Here is a 20,097-nt window from a genome sequence, read left to right as displayed (position 1 = left end):
GGAACACTTAGGGATAATGTATGAGCAGTGTGTATTAGGCTATAAAATACATAAGGCATGTGTTGTGCTGTAAAAATACAGAATATATACGACACGAGGAACAACATCTGGTCCAAGCAGCAACTAAGAAGGCAACAACAAGGAAATATACAAATATAAATTCAGATGGCTGGACATCCTTGAAGTGAGTTACGATATGGAAAGCCTCACACATGTTCGGAGAATTCAGAAATTGGAGGTAGGATTTTAATAGGCCACTTATGAAGGAACAGGACACTAAAAATAATGAGACATAAAGAGAGTTTAAGTTATATAACACTCTGTACCTCACTGCCACTATTAATGGTCTTCCTTTTGAATCAACATTATGAAAAGGAACAACAGGTTAGGTTAAGAAAAGACAGATATACACTTAGATGTGTAGCTTCACAAAATAATAAACACATCCAGAACCTTCTATGAAAGCTATTGCTGCCATTAGTGTAAGTGGTTCAGATAAGTGCAGTCCATTTACCGTGATATAACTGTACGTGTACCAGTGTATCACAACCTTACCTTAAACTGAAATCTTTTTTTCAGTCTTAATCTTAACCCAAAATATAACTTCTAACCCAGTGGTTACTCAACATTATTGGCTTGTGGTCATTTAAATTAAAAATAATATGTTTGTTTGACCCTCCATCAAAAGGCTCAAAGGCTAAAAAGCATTCAGCATTGAAACTATTTTAGTAAAATGAGTGGAAAGTCAGAATAACGTTTTTTTATGGTAACAATTTTCTCCCTAAAACCCTGTTTGGACCCCCAACCACCCACTAAACCCAAGGTCAGTTCAACATAACATAACAAAACATAATAGACCCAACCCATTTTTAAATTACTCTTATTAAGGGCATTTAATTTGATGTTTTGTCAATATTTTAGACTCAAATACAATTCCCAACCCCAAACCTTAAAATGTATTTATAATCCTGACCTAAAACTGAACCTTTTATCCAAAATCGAAGGCACATTTGAACATTTATACTGTAACTTCTAACCCTGACCCAGAAATAACTTCCCTTTTATAAGTCTGATCTCATTCCACTGTCTTGAGAGGACTTTTAGGTCCTCATATAGCTACACACACACACACGCACAGTGCACAGATGTCGTCTCTGTCTCTTTAAAACACTGACTCCTGGAGGTTGGCGAGGATTTGTTGAGGAGTGCGCAGATCCTCTCGGCATGTGCAGCGCTTTATTTTCGCTCAAACTGACGCTGCAACCTGCAACTGCCCGGATCAGAGCAGACAGAGCAATTATTTTATTTATGACCGGGATAAATATAGTTAAACCTCATTCTTTTTCTTTTCAGCAGCAGCAGGGCATCTTGGAAAGAAGTCGGTGTATGTGTGTGTGACCATGCAGGGATGAAGAAGTGCTGCTGCTGAGTTTTGTTATTAGGTTTCTCCGGGCGGTGCTGCTGCTGCTGCTGCTGTCATGGCTTTCTGGGAGTGACACGAAAGTTTTTTTTTCTTGGGGATGATTTTACTCGCTTGAAATATTCCAGCTGAGGCTCAGAGACACTATACGTTTCAGTCTTATCTGGTTTTAGTATGGGGGAAAAAATCCTTGTGATTTTTTGACTGGAGGTTTGATTTAATTGATAATTTAAGATCGAGAGATCGAGAAAGACTCGGGAGAGTGTGGAGATGCACTTTGGAAATGTACTTCTTGTGACTGTCTCATTCATCACCATCGCATCAGGTAAGATATTAATATTAAGCACAAATGTCTTTTAAATATGCCACCCCTCTCCCTCTCCCTCTCTGTCCCCCCCCCCCTCTCTCTCACACACACACACACACACACACACACACACACACACACACAGGCTAGTCAGCCCATATGGCGTGACTGCCTCATAGTGTACTTGTCTTACCGTGTTTTCTGTCCCTCCAGATGTATGTAAATGTTGTGTTTAGCTGGAACACGCTTCCAAGACATCTGTGGCAACATCCTCCCAACAAAAAAATACAATTGGAAATGTCACATTTAGCATTCATTTGTACTATTCAAATGCCACTAGGTGAAAGCCAGGAAGATGCTCATGTTCTCAGAGTGTCCCCCCTGAGCACTGAGGTGGTCACACAGGAAGTCCATTAGGCAGCTGGAGAGGTCAAAACAGGCCGCACTGTAGTTAAAGTGAAACCATTTAGTGTCACTTTTAGTTCAGCTGTGAGCACATAAACTCTCAGGTACAGTGTCCTAGTCTGACAAGACTGCATCTACCCCCAACAATGGTTATGAGGATGTACACTATTATTATACAATGCTTCTAAAAGCTCACTTTGATTACTGTTGAGAAAGGGATTAATTTTTGTTAACCATTGCTCTAATAACAGATTACATTTTTTAGCCTTAATCCAAACCGCCCAAAAAATTCAGGGGCCCAGAAAAACAATTCATGAGAGTGCAGATATGTTTTATTCTGAGAGTAATTGATACAACTTTTGACATTTGATTGTATTTCATTTTTATTTTGACTTATTGCGAATTAAACGTTACTCAGTAGATATGAAATTAAATCAAAGTAATACATCTGCTATACTGCTATATTACATTAGAGATGGACTCATGCTGTGTTTTTCAGACCAACACTTATATTTGAGAGTTTTAAAAATCTAAAAACAATAAATCAGCTGATGATAATTTATTTATACAAACACATAACATACACAACATTTTAAATAGGCTCCCCTGCAATAACAAGCTGTAAACACAACAGTGACATTATCAGCTTTCAAGTTGATGTGGATAACTTGTTAGCATAGTTGCTTATTTACAGATACATTAGCAACATTAGCATTCATTTGGAGTCGTGTTTCTGGCCACCTGGCAAATGTAAGTCCAATATTCATTTTGCTTTTATCTCTTTTTGTTGGTCTCTAGCGACTTCTAAAGTAAAATATCTAGCTGCTAAATGTGCCATTATGTTCACCAGCTAGTCCCAAACTTTTTTTGTCTGGTATTTGGTGCTGGCCAGGCATTTTACAATGACATTTTAGATCTTTTTCAATGAAAACATCTGCTGAAAGCGACAAAGATGCTAGAATGCTTTGTAGACTTGAGGGGACCTTCAAAGTCGATTTCTTCAAAAAATGTCTTTAAATGTCTTGTTTTGTCAGTCCAAAACCCAAACAGTGTCAGTTTAATATGATATAAAACAGAGAGAAGCAGGAAATCTTCGCATTTGATAGGCTGAAAACAACATTTCACTTTATTAGTTGATTATCAAAATATTTGGCGATTATTTGTGTCGATCCACTAATTGATTTGTCGAATTATTGTTGCAGCTCTAAAGATTATTGATTATTAGCAGATTTAAAGAACTGTGATGGCTGAAATATGAACTCTTTAGTCTTTTCTTGTGGACAAACTGTGTGTTTGTTTCTAAATTGCCTCAAATATAGGACTATCTTTATAGGCTTTTCAGTATTGCAATTTTATAGTCATTCTTTGTATGACATACTGTATAACGTATGTGAGTACCGATAATCTGTCTAGCACTGTTTCGCATTTTCTTCAATGATATACGATGATTTCACTATAAATCCTGAGATCTGTGACTCCTCTTGCCACTCACTCTGCCTCATTATTATAAACTGGTGCCACTTCAACATTAAAGGCACTTTTCAACACCCACGCCATCTGCCTACATCCATTGTGGAGTGGGTATCTTCTCTCATTCCCACCTCTATTATACTGCACATACCTGTAGGGTGATGTGTATTCTTTATAAAAATACAGAAGAGGATTCAAACAGGCGTCATGACCTCTGTGGGAGCTGTGATTAAACAAACAGCCTCTCTTACTGCTAGATTTTATTCTGCCGTCACAGGAATGTGAGCGTTACAGCGAGATGTGTTTCGTTTGTGTCGGTGTGTCCAGCCAATTCTTCTCTGTTGGTCTGACGATGCACGGTTGGGGTTTAGTTTTTGTTTTCTCAATCTCCCTTGTGATTGTGAGCCAAAACAACAGTCTCCTTCACAAATAGGGCTTGATTCACAGCAGTTCTTTCTCTCGCACACAAACCAAACCTCAATTAAGACGACATCAGTGTCTGTCGACTCTAATGCATCTCATTGAAATGTTATCTTGAGCTGTATTCAGACGCAGCTTGTTGGCAGGCTCTGCATGGAACTAATCGATGCTAAACAAGCCTTAGCTGGTGATTTGTGTCCACTCTGTCCTCCTGCTCATTACTTAGTGACAAATATGGCTGAAGGCTGACTAAAGCCTCTCACAGTCCCTCTTGATGAAACAACCGTGGATTATGAAACCACTATGTGCCTCATGCTTGAGTCATGTTGCCGGATGTCGATGATGCCCCACTTCTGGTACAGTCGCTGATGACATCATTTAGAGATTAGATTATGGCAGAGGACAACAGTTGCCAAACAAAGGCTGAAAAAGCTTAGACTGTTGCCAGAAGAAAATCAAACCTGACTTCTCCGCTTTGAAAATTAGTTTGCTGTGACACCTTATCGCCCTCCTTCAGAGATTACTTGGCAATGCCACAAGAACTCCTTGAACGTTTTTGGCCTTTTTAAGTATGTAAATTAATTGAAATTGAAAAAGACACGAGTAAATCTCAGCAGACAGCCAGCAGCCCCACAGACAAGCTGCCAGCATTCTGCTCACTTTAACTCGTGAAGTTAGCCTCTGAGCAGAATGCCTGTAGACAGTTGTGTTTTTCACCAGATATTAAGCAGTGAGCTCAGACAGGTCCAGCTTCTCGTATGTGTTTCGCTCCGAGCCCGGCTGTCGCTAAAAGGCACGAAGATCTGAAGCAAAACAGAGACGTGCCCTCCGCGGCTTTGTTGTTTTCACACATTAGCGTGACAGCAGTATATTTCTACCTCTGGGAAGAATGCAAGGTTAATATTTCAAAATACTAACTAATGAAAGCGCCTCTCGTTATGTAATGAATGTATGTAATGAATGTACTGAATCAACAGGGTTTTTCCAAGATGTAATCTTGATCCCCCTCCCAGCTCTTGCCATGCAAACAATGTGTGTTAGATGAGGCAGAAATATAGGAGACGCCGTGAGCAAACATGTGTGCGTGTGTCTGAGTTTGCAATTAGGACCAATGCAATAGCTTGTCTATCAGATCTGCGTGCGGCACTAATGGGAATCATTTGATGCGTTTGCTTGCTTATTCTGTGCTTTTCTTTGCTATTAGATGAAAAAATTATCACAGTTTAGAAGCAATCATGACAATTACTACATCTTATCATCCATCTACACATGATCAGATCACAATAAGTTAGGTCATATAAAGTTAATAAAGACAAACAGCACCAAGCATAAATTACTGTATGTAGGCTTTAGGCTCTCGCACTGGTAAAATCTGCCAATCAGAGAACAGCAGCTTCCTGGAACACCTCAAATGTACACAAAGCCCTCATTTACACTAAGGTTAATACGAGCAGAGGAAGGCGAAGCTGGGAGGATCCATAATCATTGGAAGGGGCCTCACCTACAACAAGATGGGTGGGGGGATAACATTAATTCCACTGATAAATTAGCCTTAAGTGTTTTATTTAGTAGGTAAAAAGAGAAAATATTATTATATTTCAACCCATATCAAAAGAGTAGAGCAGCTAAATCAAATGCACTGCGTTTCTTCATGAAATAGCCTCACAACCTTGAGAGCGTACCAGAGAGCGATAACCTTGCATAAGACCCCGCACACTGCCTTTCACAAAGCCCCCTCCTTACTTGACGACAGCTGAAGGTTGACTGCTTTTCACTCCGATGGATTATCTTGATTCTCTTTTGCAGCTTGCGCCGAATGTCTGTGAGCATTATAGTCATGTGTTGTGTTAAAAAGGGTTTCATTGATTTATCCTGTCTGGTGGGGCTCTGGCACACAGATGATGCATGTTTTGTAACAGTGATTTGTTTTGTGTTCATTCAATGCAAGCCTGTTGAATCAATGGTGAATTAGATGTGTTATCTTTTACTAATCCAGATTGTTGAGCTGATATCTCCTGTTTTCAAAAGCACACATAGCTGTATTTCTTTATTGAAAAGCACCGCTTTTACGTTTTATTTGCTGCCCAGAAACCACTTAAAGCAGTCAGACCTAACTGCAATATTTTATTCTGAAGTCTCCAAAAATAATACTTTTTTTAAAGTTTAATGTATGGTACATTGAAAATATTCTCCCGCTGTAATTTGCTGCGACACATCGATCAAAGTTGGGAATTTTGGGAATCATAACAAGGGTTTAAATGAACTGAAGCAGCAGTTCTTCTTCTTTAATTTGTTCTCAAATTCTACAACATCAGTAGCGAATGTCCTTCTACTTGTACTTGTTCATCTCTTGTAAACATGAAAGTCATTTCACACCAGAATGCCCCAGATTAATATTTTTCACACAAATCAAGTCACACTCTAAATTCCCATATGCGCTCGGATTTCTCTGAGGACCCACTGCCGGCTCTAATGGGCCGTGCTTATGATCTGACTAAAAACATACCTTCACAGAGGTCCCCATTAGTGCCCGTGACGTTTATTTTTCTGTGTCACAAACGGGGCTGACAGAGTTTACTTTCTGCTGAAAGGTGCTTTCAACCACTGCACCACAATCTTTGTGTCATGAAGAAAAGGCTGCTGTGAAAAAATAATATAAAATATTTTTTCTCACAAAGAGAATGTGTTGCTGTCATATCAAGGTGAGAATAGACTTTTCAATGATTGCACACCTGTCACAGGAGCAGTTTGTTGCTTGTCACTTTTTCTTTGACAAAACTATCTTCTCTGTCGCATTGTACATATGTATCCATTAACCCTCATTATTAATCCCGACGTCCTGATATATCAGTAAAAAAAAGTATTTCTGATACACTTTTAATTTCTTTACTGGACTGTGTATGCATAGTTGGGGGCGTTTAAATTCATTTTAACATTGTTTGAAGGCATCTCTCATCTAATTCAAATACAAGCTCACCAAATCAAATGAACATACTAGAATTTGTCATGGTGCCATGTGTGCCATTCAAACCAACTGAAAGCCACCAGAACTTCACAGCATGTGCTGACACACCGAGTACAAGGACAGCTGGATCTCATTAAGCTGGAAAGAGAACATTACAAAACAGCAAGCTTCGACTACAGCCGCTAAAAATGCATATAATAAAAGGAGGGAAATTACCCATTGTTAATACTTAATGGTGTTGTTAATGGTAGATTGATGGTTATATTAGGCGGCTGGAATAAAAGGGAAACTACTTAGCTTAGTCTGTATTCCTGCGAGTAAATATATTATAATTTGTAGGTAACATAAAGTTATATTTTCATATTCCATTGAGAGTTTTGCGATCATAAAAAATAACTAAACAGATTCATAAGTGACTATAAGAGACAAAGAACTGTTTTACGCAATAAAGATTACAGTTTTATGCATTTGAAGGTGAAACTAAAGCAGTTGTTTCAAGAGAGAGCCATTTGAAGGTTTTTTAGGATTATATAGTAATATGTAAAGATAAAACATCCTAATACAAAGGGTTGTGTACTACATAGTTAAGTAGTCAAACTTTAATAATTCAGGAAATCTCATTGAGATCAAACACACACACTAATTAAAACAATCGCATATATTATTGAAAATATGAGCTAGTAAAACTTAAAGTCCCTCAGAGGAATGACTGCTCCTCTTACATTAAATTAAAGCTGCACTGATAATCTTTTCACGTTAACAATGGATGTGGAATGTGAAAGGAGACACTCGATCCTAGTGAAGAATCCACAGAGGATTACCTCTCTGAAGGACTCTGAAGTTCCCCCCTACAGAGACTTTTAGTCCGTCAACTCATTGTTTCGGTTTTTATGGTCCATAACTTTACTGTCTGGGTTCATTTTCACCGCTCTCATCATCTTGTTTTTAAAGTGATCCACTGTATGCTACCTACTCAGCACCAAACAGCAGAAAGACCATAGACTGTTTATAAGAAGTGGTTGTAGTCACCGAGTTGTCACCCATTGGTTTGTGGACTACCATTTTGAAGACTGAATTTGGCATTTTAGTCGTCGCCATCTTCTTTTTTTGGAGACAGAAGTGACACAAGAGCGTTGAGCAAAATACAACTGAACGCTGAAGAAGACATTTTTAGACGACGGAAACGATAACTTTAATCAACTGAAAAGACACTGTGAAAGGGTAATAGTTGTAAGAAGCAAAAACAAAGAGCACCCAAACAGAAGAACACCGTGGTAGCAACCTGTCGATCACAATGCAGCACCGCCCTGAAGCATCCCCTGCTTTATCGTCTATTTTACTCTAAATGGGACCATCATTTACAAAATGATGCTGTATTGAAGACGACTTGAGGCTAGCGATTGAGACCATAAACTCATTAGGAAAACGTGTACTGAGGTAATAAATGAGATGAGAAGTAGGGTCTTTTTTCAACCAGTGGAGTGACCCCCTGCTGGTCATTTGAAAGAATGCAGGATTTAGGCACTTGCGCATTGGCTTCACTTTTCAGACATTAGTTAGTTAGTTAGTTAGTTAGTTAGTTAGTTAACATTAGTTAGACCATAAACAGACCTATAAAGAGAGTGAATATTGGATTTACATTAATAAGATGGACAGAAATACGACTCTATATTAATTATAATGTTGCTCTATATCTGCAGGATGTGTAAATAAATAACCTTTTACGACAATAACTTGTCAATATTGTGTTATAGCCCCTGCCAAAAAATCTAATTATACAGCTTTAACAGGAAGATCTGTCTTTATAAAGTATGCACCATTTACCAAAATTTGCTGTTTGAAATTTGGTTTTATTCAGCAATATTCTTTTAGCTGACAACCAGCTTTGTAAAGTTCCATCCATCCATCGTCTACCGCTTATCCGGGATCAGGTCGCGGGGGCAGCAGGTAAGGAACCCCAATCTTCCCTTCTCCGGGCCACATCCTCCAGCTCCGACTGGGGGATCCTGAGGCGTTCCCAGGTATATTGAGAGCTTTGCCTTCTGGCTCAGCTCTCTTTTCGTCACAACGGTGCGGTAAAGTGACTGTTGAAGGTCACAGACCGATGATGCCATAAGGACCACATCATCTGCAAAGAGCAGCGATGAGATCCTCAGGTCACCAAACTGCAACCTCTCTCCTCCACGACTACGCCTCGATATCCTATCCATGAAAATCATGAACAGGATTGGTGATAAAGCGCAGCCCTGTCGGAGGCCAACATTCACTGGAAACGAGTCCGACTTACTGCCGAGTATCCGGACACAACTCTCGCTTTGGGCGTACAGGGATTGGATGGCCCTCAAAAGTGACCCCCTCACCTCATACTCCCGCAGCACCTCCCACAGTATCACCCGGGGGACCCGGTCATACGCCTTCTCCAGATCCACAAAACACATGTAGACCGGTTGGGCGTACTCCCAGGCCCCCTCCAGGATCCTTGCGAGAGTAAAGAGTTGGTCCGTTGTTCCACGACCAGGACGGAATCCGCATTGTTCCTCTTCAATCAGAGGTTCGACTACCGGCCGAACCCTCCTTTCCAGTACCTTGGAGGCTGAGAAGTGTGATACCCCTGTAGTTGGCACACACTCTCTGGTCCCCCTTTTTAAATAGGGGAACCACCACCCCGGTCTGCCAACCCCTAGGCACTGTCCCAGACTTCCACGCAATGTTGACGAGGCGTGTCAACCAAGACAGCCCCTCAACACCCAAAGCCTTCAGCATTTCTGGACGGATCTCATCAACCCCTGCGGCTTTGCCACTGTGGAGTTGTTTGACTACCTCAGTGACTTCCATCAGGGAAATTGACGATGATCCCCCATCAGCTTCCAGCTCTGCCTCTACCATAGAGGGCGTGTTAGTCGCATTCAGGAGTTCCTCAAAGTGCTCCTTCCACCGGCCGATAACCTTCTCAGTTGAAGTCAGCAGGATCCCATCCTTGCTGTACACAGCTTGGATGGTTCCTCGCTTCCCCCTCCTGAGGTGCCGGATGGTTTTCCAGAAGCACCTTGGTGCCGACCGAAAGTCCTTCTCCATAACTTCTCCGAACTTCTCCCACACCCGCTGCTTTGCCTCTGACACGGCAGAAGCTGCCACCCTTCTAGTCCTTCGATACCCTGCAACTGTTACCGGAGTTCTCCCGGATAACATAACCCGGAAGGACTCCTTCTTCAGTAGGACGGCTTCCCTGACCACCGGGGTCCACCACGGTGTTCGAGGGTTACCGCCCCTTGAGGCACCTAAGACCTTGAGACCACAGCTCATCACCGCAGCTTCAGCAATAGAGGTTTTGAACATCGCCCACTCAGGTTCAATGCCCCCAACCTCCACAGGGATCTCTGAAAAGCTCCGCCGGAGGTGTGAGTTAAAGATCCCCAGGACAGGAGTTTCCTCCAGACGTTCCCAGTTCACCCGCACTACTGCTGCTGTGAGTCCTGCTAAAAACAGCTGTATATTGTCTATTGTGGCTTTGGAGGAGCTTTGCCAAGTCTGAGAAGATAACCCTGATGATGTCACAGTAATGCCTTCAGGGTTACCTCCGCTTGGGAGACCCTAAATTTATAACAGAAAGCTTATGTTACAAACTGGAGTTGTGGAGTTTGAAAGACAAGGGCATTAAAAGGCAGGCAGGGAAATATGCCATATGGCATTATGGGAAGTGTGGGATCCAGTGTTTGTTGTTCAACATTGCCTTGGATTTTGTACCAGATAGTTAACTTCATGGAAATTCAGCATTTAAACAGCTGGAAGTAATCTTTTGAGAGGTCAACTCTCTCGCAGATAGAATTTGTGGTAAAATCCAGTTATGATAGAGAGGAAGAGTTCAAAGTGATGTAACTGTGTTATATGAGCTGGGATTTGAAACTGCCTTTGAATCCTTTGCTTTAAAAATACGGTTCACCATCAGGACATCGCTGAGCTGGAGAGACGCTTGTTTAAAACCAAAACAAATTTTCTGTGGACAAACACAGTCGGATGTGTCAATATGTACTCGTCACAGAGACCATACAGATGTGATAGAATATAATCTAAAGGAAAGTGCATTATAATATCCTAAAGGATTAGTTTACAGGTCATGAAATTATTTACACTTGTGAACAAAGTGTGTGTTTTGGTTGGGACTGCCTGGAGGTGCTATGGCACATTTTAATGGCTGGATTAGTATTCCTCCACATCCTGCATTACTGTTTTGAGCTGTCCTGGCTTGTGACCCTGCGGTGTTTCGCTGAGAGCGCTCTTTAGATGTTTACTTCAGGTTTGTGCCATGATGGCGACTCCTGCCCCGCGTGGATCAAATCAGTTCATGAAAAGACATAAATCTGCTTACAGCTGAAAAGTGAGGGTTTATCCTGATGCCTCAGATTTAACTATAATGTAGAAGAAGCATGCAACAACATGTGTGTCATTCGGTTATTCCTGACCGCTCTTCTCAAATGATAGTCAAGGATTTTCATGCAGTGTAGATTATGTGCTGAAAATAATGCCTCAGACAGAGCAGCACAATAATCAGTTGCACAGTCACCATTTCATTTTCTTTCTTTTTTTCTATCCAGAGTGAGGGAGACCATCTGTTCCTAAAAGCAGCGGCATTTTGAATTATTTATTTTTCTAACTGTAACACACTGTTAGAGACATTTGGTCTTTGTCTAAAAGCTTACCTTAGGATTTGAGGCAGTGTGCCTTGCCCTCACAACCAAGAGAAGATAGTAATGGATCCCTAGAGAGAAGAATATGGGAATTATCTTTATCTCTCTTACTCGCTCTTTCTCTTAACTCAGGTCTTTCTCTTTAATGCATAGGTCTGCTTGTCTTATTCTTAGCTTTCACAAACCACCTCTACCTCTGCAACAGTCCTGATTGACACAGAGATTGGCCATTACCATATCACATGGCTGATTGAATCCTTTGTACAGGCGGTGTCTTCTGTGAAAATACTCTCTTATAGCAATATGGGGCCACTGTGTTCTGCTATTTTCAGAAAATAGCAACAACAAATACATTTTAAATTTAGTGATGTGAAGGGCACAAGTTGATTCAAACGTGAAAACTGTCAAAATGTCTTCCCCTGAATCAGAGTTGACCTTCAAAGAGAGATTACCGGTGATTTGCTGCTTTGCTTTGCACATATTTATCCAACACACAACCCGTGTCTGTCCAGCAACCTCTAAAATAAAGTATTCTTGTCTTTCATGTGGCTCTGCTGCTGTCTGTCCTGTTACAAAGAGATGATAGTTTTTAGATAGATGGATAACCTTTGCCCTAATCTCTACTCCACAGGGTCCCGGGCTCGGTTTGAAGACAGCTCACCTCGGATTGCGGAGGACCCCTCGGATTTGATCGTCTCCAAGGGGGAACCTGCCACTCTCAACTGCAAGGCAGAGGGCAGACCCGCTCCCAGTATAGAATGGTATAAGGATGGCGAGCGCGTGGAGACGGACAAAGATGACCCCCGATCTCACCGCATGCTCCTGCCCAGCGGCTCCCTCTTCTTCCTACGCATTGTGCACGGACGTCGGAGCAAACCAGACGAGGGCGTCTACACCTGTGTGGCACGCAACTACCTGGGAGAGGCCATTAGTCGTAATGCCTCACTAGACGTTGCTAGTAAGGCTCTACATTATTGATCATAGTTCTAAAAAGTGTTTGTGTGTGTGTGTGTGCATGTTTTTTGCATGTGCAGTTGTGTCCCAGATCTTTTTTCAGCCGTCTGGCAGCTTTATGGAGGTCCACTGCAGAGTTGGCCGTGCTTAAGAATAATTAAATGGAACAACCAGACTGTAGGAAGATACCCCTACAACCCCTTACAATTACGTATTTTTTTCTTTAGCCCTCAGAGGTTTGTATTTCCATCTTGAGAGCTGTCAGCACAGTGAGTTGAACTAGAATGGCACTTAGTGAGGCCAACGGTGCATTCATGTGCTCTCTGGATGGTTTCTTTTTCTTGAGTTGTGAAGACGTTTCTCCGACTTCGGTGTGTTCATGAGCCGTTTATAAGTCGTAATGTGGAAACACGTTTGTGTATCTGCCCCGTGATTCAGAGTTGCTCCAAAATGTATTGGGTTCTTCCTGGGCCCATGTTACACCCTTCCTCTAAGTTACATAAAAACCAGGCTAATAGTTTTTCCGTAATCCTGCTAACATACATACAGACAGACAAACCGAGCCGATACATACCACTACTAAGTTCGACATTTGTCAACCCGGATGTTAGCCTCATATTTTTATGACATCAGCAAGATGACATTTAACTTAGGAATGCACAGATCAGACACGCTGGATAGGTATGGATGCCGATACTGTAAACTGTACTGCTACTAGTAACAATCATGCTTTTCATCAATACAAATGATTTCAATTAATGTGATATACACATCTTTTTAATTTAGGAAATAGACTAGTAGGGATTGGATCTGTTTAAGGTTTGAATTAATGTGTATGAATTCTTATTGAAAGAGAAACGCCCAAACACAGACTCTGGCAACTTTAAAAAAACTTCAGTTTAACAAAACATATTTACCTCAAACACTTGTCTTTGTGTAATCCGTTATGCTATGCAGCTCGCTACAACAGCTGCAGGGGACTACTTCCCATGTTTATTGTCGGTGGCAAATGTTTGAGATGATTTCTGTTGAACTGATTTTGGAAAGCTGTAGGAGGCTTGTGCTCTTTGTCCTGATCTGCTCCTTGTCCAATAAACCTTTATTGTAGAATTGATAAAAAAAAATAAAAGTCCAAGGTGATCTCTTCAAATGTCTTATTTTGTGTAATCAACAGACACCCTGCCATATATGTTAAATAACGGCATCGAATCATCACATTCAGAGGATAGAACTGGTTAAAAGTGTGGCTTTTTTTGCTTGATTGAGTCTTCAGAAAATAAAGCGTCCATGGTTAGTTATATTGAGAAATACAACCCACCTGTTATTGCTGACCTGTGGAGACCTTCTCTAAGGCAACCAGATGAATCGCATCACCTGCGAGCCCTCTCTGTGTGCACCAACAAGATCATGTGTGTGAGCATGCATGTATTGCTGTGTTTTCATTGTGTCGTCTGCTGCTGCTGAGTAAAACAGGGGAGTGTGAGCTCTCTCCTATCTCGCTGAAAGTGCACTGAAGTAAAATGCTCTCTGTGTCTATTATTTTGCCTCCTCGGTCGAGGACACGTGCCATTGTCTTTCTTCCCTCCTAATTGTGCCAGTGTGGCTCGGCCCTGGGCTGAACTGCAGCATCTCTTTGGCATGAAGAAATGGATTAGTCAGTGGGTTGATTAGTGAAAGAAGCATAACAGATTAGCAAGGTCGAACTGTCCTCGTTAAAAAACACAAAACGGCATTTATCTTCCCCCATATTGACGCTTCCTTACTGACTACTATGTGTATGTTCATGAATGGCTGAACTCATCTTTAGCTCGCATTCCAAAAATAGGAACTCACATATACTACTGTATATTTGGATACATGAGCAGCTGCAACTAATGCAAATATCCAAGCTGGAAGAATATACGATGCGTGTATTGTATTATCGTTGATAATATAATTAGGCACTGTATGCATCTGGAGATTACAGTGCTGTCATATTGGTAAAGGGATTATTCACCTGCAGGCACTGAGTGACTAACAGTATTAATAAGTGCCTGCTTTTGCTCCTAATCTTGTAGCCTCCGGCTAGAGAGGGCATATGCTAAAACAGCATGATGGTGGTCTTAGACACCCCCTCCTCTCTGCGTGAGGTTGTGCTGACTGTGGGGTAAATTGTGACCCAATTAGCTATGTCAGGGAGGTGGGGGAAGTGCGCAGTGGTAATGAGAGGCCAGTTTTTAAGATGGTGGTCTTGCGGAAGTGTGTGTGTGTGTGTGTGTGTGTTGGTGGCGACCGTGTGTGTGGCAGCAGTCCGAGGAACAACAGGTGGGAGCAAGAAGAGCTTAAAACTCCCACTGAGCAGTAATTAATACCGATGCATCTGTCCCACTGTTAGTCTGAGTAGGGAGCAGGAGAGCTGACACTAACCTGGTTTTAACCACATTAATTACCCATTAATTGTCAGTGAATGATGCATAAGAATTGTGCTGCATGACTCAGAGTTTTCTCTGCAGTGCACTGCACTCACACTATGTATGTCTTAGCCCCAGGATAACTTTTCTCTCAACAAGGGCTAACTGAAATTGCTTCTGCGGAGATACACATCTTTGCAAAGCTATGCAAAAAGAGTGTTATGGGTAATCATAGATTGCAGAGGCTTGCGGAGGAGCCAATGCTGCCCTTTACAAATCTCAACAACGCGTAGTGCAGACCTGAATGTCAAGCAAGCTGATTGGTTGATCCAACATCATGTCCAGAAGTTGTTTGTATTTATTGTTGCAGGGTTTGGGTGTACATTTCAGATAAGAACCATAAGTGATGTTGTAGCAGAGCATAGATAAATAAATTGCTCTTTAAGGCAATTAATATCGTTGCCCATCTTGTCATTGTCCTGCCCATATACATGGACAAATCCAGATTATTTCACTGTCGCTGGGGTGAAATTGACTCCCTGATTTCCTTATATGTTCTCTTTACATTTTGGTTTTCTAAACGTGACCCTGTTTGCTACTGGACATTATACCCATAATCTGTACAAGTATAAAAGAAACACACACACAAACATGTCCGAACGACACCCGTGTATGTTCGCTCACATGCCAGCTTTAGCTGTATGCTACAGGTATCTTCTTTTTTCTTAGAGCTTTTGAATGATGTGGGGACACAAACTGTTACCCCATTGGATTAATGAATCAATGACTGATTGGTGCTCGGGGCTGATCAGTACTTCCACATTTTCTGTTAATGTTAGATATTCAGCTGCAAAGCTTCAACCAGTGGATTATTGACATTTATTTCTTGAAAATAAACCAAGGTCACATATGTTTATAGCCATGTTGAATGTTTATAACACAACTACAGTACTGTAACTTACCTCTGGAAGACCACAAATAGTAGTTTAGCTTGATTGTTGGAGCAGCCGTGAACAGCGGAACTCGTCCCTGAACTCGTACCTGTAACATTTTAGCCTTTTTGTTTACTTAGGTTCATCCTCACTTTCCTTGGAAGTAGAAGTCAGAGGTATGATCACCTTAACCCGCTTAAGGTGTGACAGGTTTCGTTCCCAGTATTATTTATTTGCCAAAAGCTTAGAGAAAAGGGAAGAGACCTGTGTCATACCGCTAACTTTCACAGGCTCCACTTCAGTAAAAGGAATAACGGGAAGGTAGAATAATGTGGATGTGATAAGATTTGTATCTCAATAAATAGAAAAGCTGGGATGAACGCTGACTTCATCGCTGAGTCATGGAGGTTTTTTGTCAAAACATAAAAATAATTCAAGAATTTAGATAGCTGTATTTGTTCCGTACAGTCAGTCCCTATTTGCTTCACAGTTGAGTTGAAGATTTTTATGCTCAAATGCATCTTATGGACCCCAAAGGTCCACAAGTGATGTTTTTTGTATAGCTGCTGTTGCTCCCTTTTAGAGTACCTTTAGCTAAGAGCTCGCTTTGCTCGGAAATGTCATCATCCACCTTTTTTCTTCCCTGTTTAGAATAAGCCGACTGTGACCGGCTGACTTGCCTGGCTGTTGATAAAGCCAGCATAATGAAACAGTGGAAGCGGACTGAAATGCATTCCTCCATTCTCCCAAACTGTGTTTTTTGGCTTTAAAATAAGAAAACAAGAAGGGGGTAAAAAGAGTAGTAGTGTCTATTTCAAAATCATGAATGTTAATGTGTGCCTGTCTCAGCGAAGAGAGGTCACATGATGTGGCAGGATTAGAATAAAGTAGGACAAATAAAAAATACAACTTATTTAAAAGGCTTTAGAGCCAGATGTTCCTCCTACTCTTGATGAGGGATTATGAAGGAATCAAAGTTGTAGTTGCAGCTTGTTTCTTAGCTTATTCTGCTCTATTTTCACTGGGGATATATATCAGATACATATCATCCCTGATGAATACGGTTTATGTGTGTAGCTTAGAATTTATCTGTACTTGGATGCCTAAAAATTGTCTGCCTAAATTGGACTGAAATTGTGCAAATCACCTCTGCCATGGTTTATATGAGCACTGCCAAGCCTTACTAAAAATGCAAAATGTGTTTTCTGTCTGCAATATTTGTTTGTAATTGAAACATCGTCACATTTTTGAAAAGTGAGTGAATTCATAGCCTTGAGTTTTCATAAAGATTCATATTTGCCCAGGAGTCCCTTTTCATCCTCCATCAACACGTTCAGACAATGGATGGATTAAAACAATCTCTCTTCTCTGTAGGCAAAGCCTCCATTAGCTGTGACAGGGCCGTATCATGGCAATGGGATTAAACCACCTCCCTAACGGGTTTACTGCTCTCTGAAATAAAAGAACAATGGGAGCCAGGCAGCGGGTCGTCTCAGGCTCTCAATAATGTGTTCTTCCTCTGTCCTTTAACCTCCCTGTCCGCCCTCCTACCTGTCAGCTGTGAAAACACAGAGCTTGGTAGCCATTCACACATCTGTCTGGCCCACGCTGCCTGCTCTGCCTGCTTCCCACACTCACTGTCACCTCGTGTTTAGTACAAAAGCCTTTTTTTCCCCAGTCCTGTCTGTCACTCTCACTCATCATGTTTTCTTTCTAGTTTGATATGTAAATGTTCTGTGGACTGTTAAGTAATTTGTCCTGTGGCTGCCTGATTTTTAGACTACATCACAATTAACAAAAATGCAACAATATACAGTACATCAATCAGCCCAGTGCAGGCAATACAAAGTGCAAATGCACAACATACAATTTTCTTGTGATTAATCTGTCTTCATCCCTCTGTTCATTTTCCAAAAACACCAACAGATGGCCTTCCTGCAGTCCTAGAGCCCCTCTCTGCTAAACACTACATTATAGAGATACATGTCACTTAAAAATCAAGTGATGAATATTCTCGTGGAGATTAAATCTCCTAATCTGTATATCCCTGAAATATTAAAGTTCTGAAAATGAATGGGCGCTCTCGTAATAGCGCCTGGAGAAATAATGATAAAAGCGCTGAAAGTCATTTAGCCCTGCTTTGCCATTATTTAAGCTCACAGGATGTGCCATGGGGAAAATGAGGATTTGTCTCTACAGACGAAGGGTCGGAGCTCAGCTGCCCTGCAGTAACCAACAACGCTCCCCATCTGAGCCCAGCGTGGACAGTCGAAGCGAGAGCGCAGGGTGATTATTTTGCAGATCTAGTCGTATTAAGTCTGAGAAGTTAAGTTAAGGACAGTAGCCCCTCAGGAGGTGGAGGGAGGGTTTGTCTTTGTGTTTCTGAGGAGATTGGTTGATTCTTTGGTGGGATCATCATCACATAAACATCCTTGAGAAACTCTGTTTGGCGAGGCAGGCTTTTAAGCCGGAGCAAGGAAAGATCACATTAACTTGAACACAGCTTCAAATAACATTTTGGAGCTTGTGTTGCACGGTGTTTGGGGGTAGTGATGTTGGGAATATGTTCTGCTCTCTGGCATGTGTTTCAAACCCTGAAAAGTCCCACTTTCTGCGAGTCTGTGCCAGGGGACTCTGGGTTTCAAATGCTAAAGATGTGTGCGTGCGTGCGTGCGTGCGTGCGTGCGTGCGTGTGTGTGTGTGTGCATGCGTGCAGTTCAGGGATTAGCTCTCTGCCCATAACTTTTTCACTTCAGTCACCATGGCTGTGAAACAAAGGTCTCTGTGCGCACATCTAACCAGGCCTTACAGACGGAGGTCTAAAAATAATACAGTGCTTTCAATTAGCCCCTCAGCTCTGCAGAGCATTTGGAAACGGGCAGCCAAGTGAACAGGGTCGTGGTTATTTGGTGAAAAGACGTTTGGGAGGAGAGTGAGTACCTTCACTGGTTATAGCGCATCCGTGCTTTTGCTCTAGCTCCTGCAAAAGCTCCTTAATTGTTCATGTTTGTGAGGTTCTTTAGGGTGTTTTACTTCGTTGTCGCAGATGTCCACGCGAAGTGAAGTTCCTCCTCTGTTGTCACATAATCTCCTGCTCTGAGCTGTATGAGAATAATAATTGAAATATCACAGCAGCGTGATAAGGCATTTAATATAAGAGGTTAGAAGTTCATAACAAGTTTTCGTTTTGTTAAGACTTCTCGCTGTCGTTATCCTAAATGTCATGGCATTAAAAATCCCACTCAGTGAAGAAAGTAAACTTCCACTTCCTTTCCATAAAGTTCAGTTTAAGAAGGCAGGTATGTGTGATTGATTAATTCATATCATGTGCCAAGTTGAAGAAAATGGCATAATTTACCTACGGATTGACTGATGTCCACTTCAGACCTGAGAGAAAACTGTCAGCCGCCTCACTTAGTTTTGGAACAGCCATAGCGATTTAACAATTACGACCGGCGAACTGTAGAGGGAGAAATGATTTATTTCCATCTTTAAACAGCTGTGATCAAGTCAAATTAGATTTTTATTCAAACCCAGGGCATCTAATTATTGATGCTGTGTTATTCAATTAAGTACTTTGAATATTGGCTTAGAATGAACTAAGTGCTCAGTTTAGGTTATTTAAAGGGGATTACAGTAATGTCACTAAATCCTAACTGAGATCCAAACCATTGATTGCTCAGTAGTTCTTGTTTCTACGCCTGTCAAGCTTTTTGTTCTCACACAACGAATAAGTAGTTTACATTGATTTACAATTTGGATATGCATGATTAAAAATAAGAATCTTATAAGAAATAAAACCTTCTGATTTCTGGATTTGCCGGCTAAAATAACAACTTTCTTTAGCAGCTTGCGCAAGCTAATGCTAACTTTGTGACAATGTCTCCAGCTGATTGTAGAAGATAGTTTATCGAAGATAAACTTACAGTAAAATGCATTCCTCGCACTTTTTACCACCCTGCAAACTGCTGACTTGACACGTCTGCAAAGCCTAATTACTGTTGGTGAGCTATTGTTTGGATAATTGCTTTTTGGGGTGGGGTTTTAGTGATTGCTTAATTGATAATTTAGTGTGCTAATGTTTAGTCCGTTGCCATGGATTGTAGATTGACAGAAAAGCAGATGATCTTTCATCTTTGTATCTGTGAA

General features: G+C 41.2%; 1 protein-coding gene across 5 annotated transcripts in view; it reads left to right on the top strand.

The window, feature by feature from the left end:
* The first annotated feature begins 1,259 nt into the window (after window positions 1-1,259).
* LOC115018179 (roundabout homolog 2) overlaps window positions 1,260-20,097 on the top strand; it is a 48,109-nt gene continuing 29,271 nt past the window's right edge. For all 5 annotated transcript variants that reach the window (XM_029447046.1, XM_029447050.1, XM_029447047.1 and 2 more), the window contains exons 1-2: window positions 1,260-1,745; window positions 12,304-12,630. In XM_029447046.1, the coding sequence (XP_029302906.1) occupies window positions 1,691-1,745; window positions 12,304-12,630 (382 nt within the window). In that variant the 5' untranslated portion in view covers window positions 1,260-1,690. The remainder of the gene's footprint in view (window positions 1,746-12,303; window positions 12,631-20,097) is intronic.

Source organism: Cottoperca gobio, chromosome 13 (genome assembly GCF_900634415.1).
Source record: "Cottoperca gobio chromosome 13, fCotGob3.1, whole genome shotgun sequence".
In the NCBI taxonomy this organism is placed as follows: domain Eukaryota; kingdom Metazoa; phylum Chordata; class Actinopteri; order Perciformes; family Bovichtidae; genus Cottoperca; species Cottoperca gobio.
The sequence above is the reverse complement of the archived record's forward strand: the minus strand, read 5'-3'. Positions and strand labels throughout refer to the sequence as shown.